The sequence below is a fragment of the Littorina saxatilis genome, linkage group LG17 (genome assembly GCF_037325665.1).
Source record: "Littorina saxatilis isolate snail1 linkage group LG17, US_GU_Lsax_2.0, whole genome shotgun sequence".
NCBI lineage: Eukaryota > Metazoa > Mollusca > Gastropoda > Littorinimorpha > Littorinidae > Littorina > Littorina saxatilis.
Genome location: NC_090261.1, coordinates 32,712,150 through 32,725,620, shown reverse-complemented (window position 1 = coordinate 32,725,620; position 13,471 = coordinate 32,712,150). Strand labels below are relative to the sequence as shown.

At 47.2% G+C, this 13,471-nt stretch overlaps 1 protein-coding gene across 1 annotated transcript in view; it reads left to right on the top strand.

The window, feature by feature from the left end:
• Positions 1–13,471, top strand: part of LOC138952323 (RNA polymerase II-associated protein 1-like) — a gene marked incomplete in the record, with an annotated part of 52,453 nt that overhangs the window by 36,677 nt on the left and 2,305 nt on the right. The window contains 6 exon segments of the mRNA XM_070323961.1: positions 808–1,011; positions 8,516–8,641; positions 9,208–9,365; positions 9,866–9,998; positions 10,789–10,954; positions 12,395–12,622. Of these exon segments, the coding sequence (XP_070180062.1) occupies positions 808–1,011; positions 8,516–8,641; positions 9,208–9,365; positions 9,866–9,998; positions 10,789–10,954; positions 12,395–12,622 (1,015 nt within the window).

Genomic DNA, 13,471 nt, shown 5'->3' with positions numbered 1-13,471 from the left:
GTGAGTCATCCTGTGGTTGTACATACACTAAGAAATGGTCAATGAATGTTCCTTATTTGTGTAGTTTTAAAGTGTGCATTGAAGTTATTATTACACACATTGCAAGACCCCCCGCGGGTTAGGGGGAGTCCCATATTGGTTGGGACGAGAAAGAATTTACCCGATGCTACCCAGCATGTCGTAAGAGGCGACTAACGGTTCTGTTTCTCCTTTTACCCTCTTTAAGTGTTTCTTGTATAGAATATAGTCAATGTTTGTAAAGATTTTAGTCAAGCAGTATGTAAGAAATGTTAAGTCCTTTGTACTGGAAACTTGCATTCTCCCAGTAAGGTCATATATTGTACTACGTTGCAAGCCCCTGGAGCAATTTTTTGATTAGTGCTTTTGTGAACAAGAACCAATTAACAAGTGGCTCTATCCCATCTCCCCCCTTTCCCCTATCCCATCTCCCCCCTTTCCCTGTCGCGATATAACCTTGAATGGTTGAAAACGACGTTAAACACCAAATAAAGTAAAGAAAGTAAACACATTGCAAGATGTTTTGCAGAAGGCATTGTGAGTTTTCTCAGTTGCATTTAGTAACCCTGAATGAATGAAAGTACTTGTTCAGTTATGTTTACCAACTTAATTGCCTTGACTTTTTTGTTTGTAGCTGATTAACAACAAAAATATCTGTTTAGATTGAGTACAAAAATGTGTCTATTTACGTAAAAGAAGTTAGGAAAGGGAAAATAATGTATGTTTTCTTTTGACGTTTTATTGAGTTTTCAGGTTTCAGCGATTAAAGCAGTAGTTTTTTTTTCATAGAGAAGGGCGAGAGGAAGAACTGACGGCAGCCTCCATGGCAGAGATGAAGATTTCTGAGACTCATTTCCTGAAGAGTGCCACACAGGAGGAGATCACCACCAACAACTGTCACCTTTTGCGGGAAGGGTACAAGAACTTGAACACAATCAGAGGACATTACTTCAAGGCTTTTGCTCATATGGAGAGGAGGGTGGAACAGTCAAGGTATGTGCCTGTGACCTTGCTTTTTTCATATGTAAATTTGCCTCCTTTATACAGGCATGGGAATTGTCTGCCGAAAGGCAAATTTCCGCCAAAATAAAAAAAAAATCCGCCGAAAAAGCAAAAGTGTCCGCCAAAACAATAAATGGGGGAGGCAAAAATTGGTCTAAAAACTGAATTTAATAGCAAACTTTGAGCTCAGATGGCACCAACTTGCACCATTTGGGTTCTTTGGAGAAACAAAATTCTGGGGGAACATGCCCCCGAACGGGCTAGGCGCTTCGCCCCATCAACTTTGCCATTACTTACAAATTTTCAGCCTTTTTTACTTTTTTCAATTCCCATGCCTGTTTATAAGACTCTCTTTTTTATTACCTGATTTTCTCAGATTTTTGGAGGTCTTAAAAGGGGGTTCCATTGTACTTTCTTTTATGTATCTCAGGATTTGAATGGCATTAAAGGAGTGTTCTTTTTTCACTCTTTTATGTGATCTCTTGAAGTGACTGTTTGAAGCTCACTCACTGCACTGACTGACTGACGGTCTACTCAGATTCAGCCTCGAGCGTTCTTGTTGTCTTTTATTTTACAAATTCTACCAGCATTATCAATCTATATATATATACGACTTGTGTCTGTGTGTGTATCAGTCTGTCTGTGTCTTCGCGATGCACGGCCAAAGTTCTCGATGGATCTGCTTCAAATTTGGTGGGCTTATTCACAGAGACCCCGGACACAACCTGATCGATGAGATATTTCAACACGTGCTCTCAGCGCGCAGCGCTGAACCGATTTTCGTTTTTCACTGCACGTTACTATTTTTAGATCTCCCTTCCTTCGTGCGCCGGCGTCAATCCATATTCCCGTTTGTACGTTACTATATTTAGAAGGTCACTGCACGTTACTATTTTTAGATCTCCCTTCCTTCGGCCGGGTATTCGGCTCTACTTCTTCCCGGCGAAGCGGGTAATCATCTAGTTAGATATATATTGCAATCTGTAGCATTCTTGTTGTCGGGTTTTTTTCAATTTCTACCAGCATTGTCTGTTTTAGCTGTATTGGTGGTTGTGCGCAATCCTGTAAGTATCAAAGACGGATTAAATTACATATCTTAACCCAACTCACATATAGCAATTTACTTCAGTCTAGTGCTAGAACGCTGTATCGCATCACCTTGGTAACAAGGGAGGCAACTCTAAAAAAAGAGCTACCTTGACCCATAAACAGGACAAAGTCACGTGACTTCCTGACCTTGCCGCCATATTGTAATCATTCTCTACTCAGCGCTCCGTGGCTACGGACGTGTTTCGCTTCGCTTAGGCTTTTCAGCCTTTCGTCTGACTTTTCCTTGGGTCAGACTTCACCTTGGTTATCCTTGCACGTCCCTCTTCTTTTACTTTGTGTTTGGGGTGAGCATTTTTGCATATTTTTGTCGTTTTTTGCTTGACTTAGGTCGGTTCTGCATTTAGAAATTTTTTACACGCTTTCGTCCGCCATGTCGGATAGCGGTAAGAAGAAAAGTTTTAAGCAAGTGGTGGAGCCTTCTCCTGTTAAGAAGCCTTCTCGTAAGTCGAAGGGCTCTTCTAGTCAAGCTGTTGTGAAGGTGTTAGACCCTTCGTCCAAACATTCTTTTGATGTTAAGATTGACATGCCTAAATCTCCCTCCATGCCTATTCTGCCTTCGGAATCTGTACCGGTTGCTTCCGGTTCTAGCTCTGTCAGTGATAAACAAGATGTTTCCGCTCTTTGAGCGCTCAGGTTTCCTCCCTTTCAGCAGAGCTTTCGTCGACTAGGGCAGAATTTTTGTCTTTGCCTTTGGGTGTCGGCGATACGCGTTCCCTGGCTAGGGTGCGTGTCCGTCCCTCAGCTACAGTGACGTCGGCTGATGTGCATGCTGCATTCGATGCGGGCGACGGAGTCTCTCTTCTGCGTACTCAGGCCTCGGCTGGTGTTCGGCCTGACTATGATCGAGGTATTTATCCTTCGTCAGTAGCTGGGTTCTCCGGCCAACGCGAAGGGCGTATCCTGGAGGAAGTAGCTCCACCCGATGGTCGGGCAAGGAGTGAAAGTTCCGATCCCCTGGCTACGCTGTTCCGCTCGCGCGGTAGGCTGGTACAGGGTAGGAGCCCAGATACGCGTTTGGTCTTGGATCGAACAGGGGATTTGCTACCGTCGGCAGCCTTCGCATTGTACGAGGCCAGATCGTCACAGCATTCCCCGCTTTCGCCCGGGGGGCAGGAAGCAGTCCCTAGGGGGGCACCGCTTGGGTATAAATTCCCTCGGGTGTCTTCCTTTCCGGTTGACGCTTCGCCTGGCTATCACAGCCACGGCGGTAGTGTACTTCCGGGTTGCACGGAAGTGCGGGACTATGATTCGGAATTCGGTGCTTCCACTCAGGATGATGAAGACACCAACTTCCGTGTACCGTCCAAGCTTCCGATAGCGTTGGGTTTCGCAGCGGAAGTTGCCTCACGGTATTTTGAGGAAGGTGTGGCAACACTGACAGGTTTGTCTGCCCCACCTCCTTCCGCCTTGGGAGATTTCCACTCAGAGAAAGACGTGAAACAGCAGTTCCGTTTCCGAGAGTCTCCCTTGGTGGCTTACGAGTTGTCCAGAGTGCTGTCTGGTGGGCGACACCATCACGAACATTCGACCTAGACACAATCATTTGTCGTAGTAAGCGTAGACATCCGGTCTGCTCCCCGCCTAATGGCCGATGTCTTCCGTCTTCGGGGGACTACGTGGGTTTAGATTTGGAGTGGTCCTTCTCCTAGAGGAGTTTCCTTGCAGGGATAGTGAGCCTCCTCTGCCCTCGTTTTAATTTTGGAGTGATCTTCTCCTAGGACAGCTGCCTTCCAGGGTTGACGAGCCTGTCCTGCCCGGCTGTCTGGTGGGCAATCTGGTAGTGCTCGCACATTTCCTCTGTTGACGGCGCACAGTCAGGACCCTGATTAAGCACACCCCTGGCTCGCTTCTGCGAGCCTCTCCACGCCATTGCCTCATGGTACGGCGAAGAGATTCGGACTTCCAGCCAACCCAGTTAACCTCATTGAGTCGTTTGCCTTGCCACGCGCTACGCTTCCGGTCACTCCGGAACTAGCAGCTCTTCGGCAAGATGGCTATAGCAGGGACAGGGCCGTTCCTTATACGGAGTACGCCCTCTTGTCTCTGGAGGAAATGGGCAGGCGTTTGTTGGAGCTATCCTCTCTCTCGGAGACGTTGCAAAGATATCTTTCTAGATCGATCGCTTCGTCTCTTGACCCTTTTCAGTTTCGTGACGATGCTGTGGTTAAGGATGTCACGACTCTGTTAGCCACTTTGGCTAAGGTGTCTTCTGAACAAATGAGTTTGTCAGCGCGCCTTTACGCTCATTCCGTTCACGCTCGCAGGTGTGCATTCCTCACGGGTTCTAGGATTCAAGACAAAGTTACCATCGAGTCTCTGAAGTCTTCTCCTTTTGTTGCGGGTTCTCTGCTGGGGCAGCCGTCCTTTGATGCTCTCCGTAAGGAGACGCAGGACGCAAGAGACATGGCCACAGCACAGATTGCTCACCATGGTCTTTCCCACCAGAACAAAAGTCAGGGTCCGCCTAAGTCTCAGACCTCTTCGTCAAATAGGGGCAAGGCGCAGCGACAAGGTTCTTCTTCTCAGGGCAGGGGTGGTGGTGCCCCTTATCTGAAGAAGGGTCCGTCGTTCGGGAAATCTCGGGGGTCGGGGCGCAAGCCCCACCCCCAATGATGCTCCCCCGAACCACTCGTTCCCACAGCCCCCACCCCTTTGGTGGCAGGCGGCCCCTCCCGGGCCCTGCTAGGTTGGTTGCAGTCGGTAAACAGCCAGTGGATTGTGGGCATCGTGCGTTCGGGGTTCAGGCTACTCTGGTTGGACGGCAAGGCTCCGTTAACGAGAGTACCCCCCTCTTTTCAGTTTCCCAGAAAACAGGAAGCTCAATTGGCCATTCAGGGCGAGATCACTTCTCTTCTGAAGAAGGAGGCAATAGAGGAGGTGTTGGACCGCAATTCCCCGGGCTTCTACGGCAGAATTTTTGTGGTCCCAAAAGCCTCAGGCGCTTGGCGCCCAGTCTTGGACTTGTCTCCTCTGAACAAATACCTAAGAGTGGCAAAGTTTACTATGGAGACTCCGGCGTCGGTAAGAGACGCACTCAGACAGGGAGACTGGGTCACGTCAATAGATTTGACAGACGCTTACTTTCACATACTCATTCACCCTGTGGACAGGAAGTGGCTGAGATTTCTGTGGGGAGAACAGGTGTTTCAATCTCTTGCCCCGTGGATCTTCACAATGATCGTGCGTCAGCTTTGTGCCCTGGTCAGGCAAAAAGGGGTGCGTTTACGAGCTTATCTAGACGATTGGCTCATCCTCAATCAGGATTTGGAGGCTTGCAGAGCCCATACCCAGTTGGTCCTCAGTCAAGCTCTGGACCTGGGATTTTCAGTAAACCTGGTGAAGTCAGAACTCACGCCTTCACAGGTGTTTACGTATCTCGGCATGACTTTCAACACAGTCGATTGGTCGGTCCGCCCTTCTCAGAGAAGGGTGGACAAGCTTCAGGACCTGGTGAGATCTCTGACCCTGAGGAAGAAAGTGCCTGTGTGCGTTCTAGCTTCCCTGCTCGGTCAGATGGAATCTATGGCTTCCCTTGTGCCCCTAGGCAGGGTACACAAACGACCATTTCAGGCGGCTCTGAGTTCGGTGTGGAGGCCTTCTCTTCAAGGCTGGCAGACAGCAGTCTTGTTGGAAGGGTGGTTTCTACACACGACGAGGCAGTGGCTACTCCCCTGGATTTCACAGGGAGTCCCAGGGGCGGGGATGTAGCTCAGTCGGTAGCGCGCTGGATTTGTATCCAGTTGGCCACTGTCAGCGTGAGTTCGTCCCCACGTTCGGCGAGAGATTTATTTCTCAGAGTCAACTTTGTGTGCAGACTCTCCTCGGTGTCCGAACACCCCCGTGTGTACACGCAAGCACAAGACCAAGTGCGCACGAAAAAGATCCTGTAATCCATGTCAGAGTTCGGTGGGTTATAGAAACACGAAAATACCCAGCATGCTTCCTCCGAAAGCGGCGTATGGCTGCCTAAATGGCGGGGTAAAAACAGTCATACACGTAAAAGCCGTGGGAGTTTCAGCCCATGAACGAACAAACAAACAAACAGGGAGTCCCAATCTCTCTTCCTCCACCGGACACAGATCTGTTTACAGACGCGTCCATGGAGGGCTGGGGTGCTCACCTCTCTGTTCACACTGCTTCAGGTCTGTGGAACATGACACAAAGCAGCTGGCACATCAATGTGCTGGAGCTGGAGGCTGTTTTTCTGGGTCTCCAGTCTTTTCTGTCGATGGTCATGGACAAACATGTTCGGGTACGCACAGACAACACTACTGTAGCGGCCTACATCAACCGGCAGGGCGGGTTTCGGTCTCTCACTCTGTCTGTCAAGGCCTGTCAGATTCTGATCTGGTGCAGTCAGCATCGCATTTTGTTGTCGACAAAATACCTCCCAGGCAGTCTCAATGTCCTAGTGGACTCGCTCAGCCGCTCGTCAAGTGTCATACACACAGAGTGGACTCTGACTCACCAAGCGCTTCAGCGTCTGTGGTTACGTGTCGACAAACCCATGGTCGACTTGTTTGCGACCAGATTTTCTTGCAGGCTGCCGGTCTTTGTCTCTCTGTTTCCGGATCCAGAAGCCTGGAAGGTGAACGCACTGGAGATAGACTGGTCAGGCCTGATGGCCTATGCGTTCCCGCCTTTCAAACTCTTCAGCAAGGTTCTGAGGAAGGCGGAGACAGAACAGCCTTACCTCGTGTTGGTAGCCCCTTGGTGGCCCAACCAACAATGGTTTCCTGATCTTCTTCGTCTCGCGGACGGTCCTCCCATTCCTCTAGACGTCAAAAAGGGAGAACTGGTTCAGCCAAGATCGGGTGTACATCACGAGAACCCCCAATCGCTGAGGCTTCACGCGTGGATACTGTTAGGGTCGCTCTGCGACGCTCAGGCGCCTCAGATTCCACATTAGAATTTGTACAGAAAACCCACAGAGTTTCCACTGGCTCGGTATATTCCTCCCACTGGTCAGCTTGGGTAAAGTGGTGTTCCGGGAATGGTGTTAATCCTACTTCTCCCCGGTCCATGCAGGTTGCCAATCACCTTTCTTGGTTGGCTGCTCAGGGCAAATCTCCTTCTTCCTTGCGGGTTCGGCGATCTGCTATCTCGTCTACGTTGAAACAGTTAGGACATTGCATTAACCTAGGCGGTGTCATTGCTAGCGTCCTCAAGGGCGCAGCTATAGGTTCCTCGAGGTCAAAGTCTCCTTTACCCTCTTGGGATCTGTTTTTGGTTCTTAAATTTCTTGCCTCACAGGATTTTGAGCCTTTGCAGTCGGCAAGTTTAGCTAACTTGACTCGCAAAGCTTTGTTTTTGGTGTTGTTAGCTACTGCCCGTAGAGGCAGTGAGGTGCATGCCCTTTCAGGTCTGTCTAAAGACATTTCTCTTGAAAGCGATGGTTTACTTACTTTAAGATTCAGACCGAAATTTCTCGCTAAGAATCAAAAGCCTGGTCTAGCCTCCCCCATCGTTCAGATCCCTCCCTTAAGTCAGGTTCTTGCTCCAGGAGACCCGGACCTGGTTAACTGTCCAGTTAGGGCTCTCAACAGTTTTTTAGCTCGCAGAGCGCCCATCAGGTCTAGACATCAAAAATTGCTCTTTATCTCCATGAACACGATAAGGAGTAAGGACGTGTCTCGGGTAACCTTGGCTAGATGGATTGCTACGCTGATTAAGCAAGCGTATGCATGGTGGCACAGACAGGAGGGTGTTGGACATGCTGTCCTTCCTCTGACTTCTGCAAGAACACATGAAGCCAGGGCGTGGGCCTCTTCGCTGGCAGTTCTTCGCTCAGGAAGGCTGGCGGAAGTCCTTGATGCTGCATACTGGAGATCGCAGGACATCTTTATCAACTTCTACTTGTGGGATGTTGCCAGTACGCGACAGGACGGCAGTAATTCCCTGCCAGCCCTGGTAGCGGCAGGCCAAGTCTTGCCTGCTGTTTGAAGTGAGTGTTTTTTCCCACCACCTTTATTAGCAATCTGCTATAAATTATGTGAGTTGGGTTAAGATATGTAATTTAATCGAAAATTTTAGTGTAGTAAATTTTCATTTGATTAATATACTTACCCAACTCACATAGTTAATTCCCTCCCACCTTCCCCGCTAGTGTGGTTGTTCTAAAAAAAGAGGTAAGTTTTTCTGCGCCTTCGTGCGAATGATTACAATATGGCGGCAAGGTCAGGAAGTCACGTGACTTTGTCCTGTTTATGGGTCAAGGTAGCTCTTTTTTTTAGAGTTGCCTCCCTTGTTACCAAGGTGATGCGATACAGCGTTCTAGCACTAGACTGAAGTAAATTGCTATATGTGAGTTGGGTAAGTATATTAATCAAATGAAAATTTACTAGTAAAATTTTCGATTATAATGCATTGCTTTTGCTTGGTGCAGATGTTGCTATCAGCAAGTTCCACAAGACATGAGCAGCCTACAGACGGGTCAGGTTGATAGCTACCTGATGCCCAGGGACTGGGTGTTCCTGCCTCTTGTGGAACTCTACAACCTCAGTGCTGCTGTGTGAGTAGACTACTTGTATGCTACTTGTACAACATGTTCAAAAGATCAGTGAGTGTGTGCATGCATGTTTGTGGACTGGTGTGTATGTGGGTGAGTGCGAGAGGGTATATGTGTGGGCCTCCTATGTGTTAGTCTGCCTAAAATGATAGGCACAGTCTGTTGATGCACCAGGTTAATTGATCTTTACTTTTAAACAAGACATGTCTCTTTTGAAACAGTGATTTTCTGAAAGCCTTAGCAGATCAGAATCTATCATAAAAAAAGAATCACCAGACTAGTGTTGTTTGCTGGCCAATAAGGTGGGTTGGTTGTTTTTTTTACATCAAAAGGTGTTGTTTCAGCATCTGCAATCTCCCCCGAAAGCAGTGTATGCTGCCTGATTAATGGCCGGGTAAAAACGGTCATACAGTAAAAACCCACTTGTGCAAAAACATCAGTTAACATTGAAGTTTCAGCCCATGAACGAAGAAGAAAAAGAAGAAGAAGGAGAAGAGCATCTACAATCTAGTACTAGCTGATGGTAACAATACTTTTCATTGCATTTTGTTGTTTTCCAAACTAATCAGAGCGACCAGTGCCCAGAAGAATGTGAGTGCTGCTTCAGGATCCATGGTGACGAGCGTCTTGCAGTGGATCTTCATGCTCGAGACGTGGAGAGGCAGAGCACTGTCCATGGTGTCCGTCACGCTCAAGATCTCTCGCATCATGTGTGTCTTCCTGGCAGGTAAGATAGCTAAAAAAATATTATATTCAGTAAATAAGTGACTCAATGATTTAACAAGGGTGGAGGGGGGCTTTGTCTCCCTAGGTGTTAGTGTGTGTGTGTGTGTGTGTGTGACTGTGTGTGTGTCAGTGTGTGAAAAGCATTTCTCCAAGACTACCCAGTGGATTTTTATTAAGAAAAATATTCATTTTTGATGGAATTTTGTTGTGGTTTTTTGGGTTTTTTGTGTGTGTTCAGAAACATTTTTTTAAGAGCATTACGTTTTATAATTTAGCATTGTGATATGAGTGAGTGTCTTTAGGCTTTTTATAGCTAGTGGATAAGAAAGAAAACATTTTGATTGGTCAGTGCGATCCAGCGCATCTGAGTACATATGCATGTGAAGCTGTGTGAATTTTGTTGTCAGGAACTGGTAAGCAATGTTTGTGAATTTTGTTACTTGGTCATAAGAATCCAGCCATGTTTTTTGAAGGAGATTTGATCGGTCATTTTGTTGCCAGGCAATGACCTGTTCCTGGAGCGGTCAGTGTACCCCTACCTGGCGTCCCTGTTTCGCTGCTACACAACGCCTCGTCTGCTGACCAGGATGGACTTTGATGAGCAAGTCCCTGGCATCTCAGCCTTTTATGACCTGTAAGTCTATAAATATGTTTTGACCTCTTTGTACAGTTGAACCCCCCTGTGTGAGTGTGTGTATGTGTGCCACTGTGTGTGTGTGTGTGTGTGTGTGTGTGTGTGTGTGTGTGAGCCCAGACTGATTTCATTGAACCTGTATGGAGAAAAAAAAAAGGGCACAATGTGTGTTATTTTTTATTTGAATTGTGATGCTTTTATAATCTCTGTTGATTTAGACTGTGTGGACAGTACAGTTTTCTGTTGTGTATATACGCCATACCACTTGAGCTTTTACAGCAGCACAGTGACCGGCACGGTTGGCCTAGTGGTAAGGCGTCCGCCCCGTGATCGGGAGGTCGTGGGTTCGAACCCCGGCCGGGTCATACCTAAGACTTTAAAATTGGCAATCTAGTGGCTGCTCCGCCTGGCGTCTGGCATTATGGGGTTAGTGCTAGGACTGGTTGGTCCGGTGTCAGAATAATGTGACTGGGTGAGACATGAAGCCTGTGCTGCGACTTCTGTCTTGTGTGTGGCGCACGTTATATGTCAAAGCAGCACCGCCCTGATATGGCCCTTCGTGGTCGGCTGGGCGTTAAGCAAACAAACAAACAAACAAAGCAGCACAGTGGAACACCCCTTTTAAGAGCCTGTTTTCTCCGACTTTCTTGTTCATAACCTGTGTAAATTGACCCCCATTTAAAGACTCCCTCCTTTTTAAGACCTGATTTTTATCAGATTTTTTTAGGTCTTAAACGGAGGGTTCCACTGTAGCTACATCATTTCTCACTCCTGACCTTTTCCTACTCAGGTACATGCTGTTCCTTGACCAGTACGAGGCGGTGTCTTTTGGAGATCCAATGTTTGGTGCCTTTGTCCTCCTGCCCATGCAGCAAAGTCAGAACTTTATGCTGCGCCGTGCCATTTGGCAAGAGCGGCCTCACCTTCTGCGTACCCTGACTCTGCCTGTCACAGAGGTAAGCTCTAGGGTGCTGCACTGCTTTTCTTGAGTGCTGTAGTGTATGCATGATACAGTGGAACCTGCCGATAACGTGCACACCAAAAGGGGTCTTGACAGACAGGTGGTCGCTATGGCAAGGTGACTTGGAAAGAAGAACATTGTGTCTGGGATCCTTCGGAGTGGTTATATACTGTGGGCAGGTGGTTGCTTTCGAGAGGTGGTCGCAAGTGCAAGTTTGACTGTACAGTAAAACCTGAGTCTAGCGGACCCTTGTTGTAACGGCCACCTGCTACATACGGACAGTTTATCATGGCACGAACACGATTTCAACAATAACTAACCTTTAACGGGCGGACACCTGCCACTTACGGACGCGGACACGATTTTTCGGACCGTAGGAAGTGTAAACACTGTCACAAACGGACACAACGTACATAAAAACGCAACTTCGAAAACTCGACTGTTATGCAGACAGTGCTCGGCAGCCGTAGCCGTAGCACAAATGGTTGTTGATTGGTTGTCCTGTCCCTTTTCTGACCAATCAGTGGCTTGTTTAGATGGAGACCCACTTTCGCTCACTCACTTTCGCTTTTCCGCATTGTGGATACAGTCACAATCAAAAGCAACAGTAGACTACTGTGTTTGAAAATGGAATCTCCAGCAGGAAAAAGAAAAGCGTTGACTTTAGAGCAGCGTGTCGCTGCCTTGAAAAAACTAGATAGCGGCCAATCATGCCAAGATGTGGCGAAGGAGATGGGATGTGGTAAAACACAGATCGCGAGGATCAAATCGGAAAAAGAAGACGTGATGATCTCTCTCTCTTTGTAAGCAATCGTTCGAAGGAAACAATAGTTAACACAGCTAAATTTTTGTTCCATGCATTTATGCTGAGACTAGAAAAACTGAATGAAACAAGAGCTGACCCAATTTGGTCGAGACACACTGCGGAATTTCCCGTTGAATGACTGATGAAGTCAGCTATTTTTAGCTTTGTGACGTCCGACTTGCGTAAGTTTGATGCACAGTGTGTGTAGGGAACGGGTTAGGTGGGGGGGGGGGGGGGGGGGGGGATGTTGTTGTTGTTGTTGTTGTTGTTTGCTACATGTATCATTTGTTTACTCACATTTTCAGTGAGTCTCATGTTCAATCCAATAAATACATACTACAGGACTGACAAAAAGTGTCTTGTTCATTTTACGTGCTCTTTGTAAAATATTGCCCCGGCCCCTCCACCTGTGAAGAAGGGACACCTGTCTAATAGGGACACTATTACCATTCCCCAAGGGTGTCCGTTAGAGACAGGTTTTACTGTAGTAGATCCAAGCATGACAAAATTGTAGATTTATGCAAGATCCCACTTGAAAATCTTCCTGCATTTGTATCTCTCAGTTATGTTTGGGTTGTTTTCGTATTAAAGATTTGCATATCCTAATATCCTTTTTCTGATACATTTTAGATGCTGATTGATATTGGGAGGTACCTGACGCCCGATGAGACAGATCCGCAGCTGTTGCAGCTGTACGCCCACAGTTTGCTGTCGGGTGCCGTACGGCAGCGCTGGTCGCCGGTGCTGTTTCTGGTTGCTCTGCATCATCTCAACCATTTCTTGTACTACACTGGTGACGAAGCTAACAGTGACCTCAGGAAACGACTGTGGGAAAAGGTCTTGCAATGTCGCGATGAGGTAAAGTTCTGAAGAGCTATGTTGTTTTACAGGTATGCAGCTAGGTAGACAGGCAGAGAGGCAGAAAGAAAAACAGACTTGATAAACTATTATAATTAGATATGTAGTCAAAAAAAGATGTGCTTACATCCGTGAAAGAACTGTTGTTGACCCTTGTAAGTTTCATAAAGTTCACAAGGACGGATGTATTTGATATTATATACAGTCGACTCCGGTTAATCGGCCACTTTTGGGACTGACTGAATTATGGCCGATTATCCGAAGTGGCCGATTATCCGAACATCGCATCGGGAAGTTCCTCAGAACAAAAATGTTGGATGTTGGAAGTTACTTATGGTAGCGGAAAGCGGAAGTTTCGTGCATTGGCGTACGTGCTCTACATGTCTCCAAAGAATGTGTCCAGTGTCGTCTGCTTCTGTTTGGCACTGGCATGTTTCCTCACTGCAGCACAGACAACGTCCAGGCAATGCAGTTCTTCTTCCCCGAAGGCATTTTCCAGGGCATAGACGCTCAGGACTTCAAGCGCGTTTTTCGCAGCCACTGATGTGATGGGTGGTTGATCTGGTTCTTCATCAGATTCCTCTGTTTCTGTTTCTGTTTCTTCTAGTCTTGGTCTTTTTTCACAGATGCGTTCCACGATGTCTTCCTCAGTCAACTCGCCTTCCACACAGACGATGTTGTCGTCTATATCGTTGAAGACCTCCCCGTTGACGATTTCTTCTGGCAATGAAAAATCCTCAAGGTCTTCTGTATCAACTTCAAGTTCAAGTTTTATTAATCCATAACCCATGGGGGCATTTTGAACAATAAATACAATCAATACAATCATGATATATGCTAATATAATAA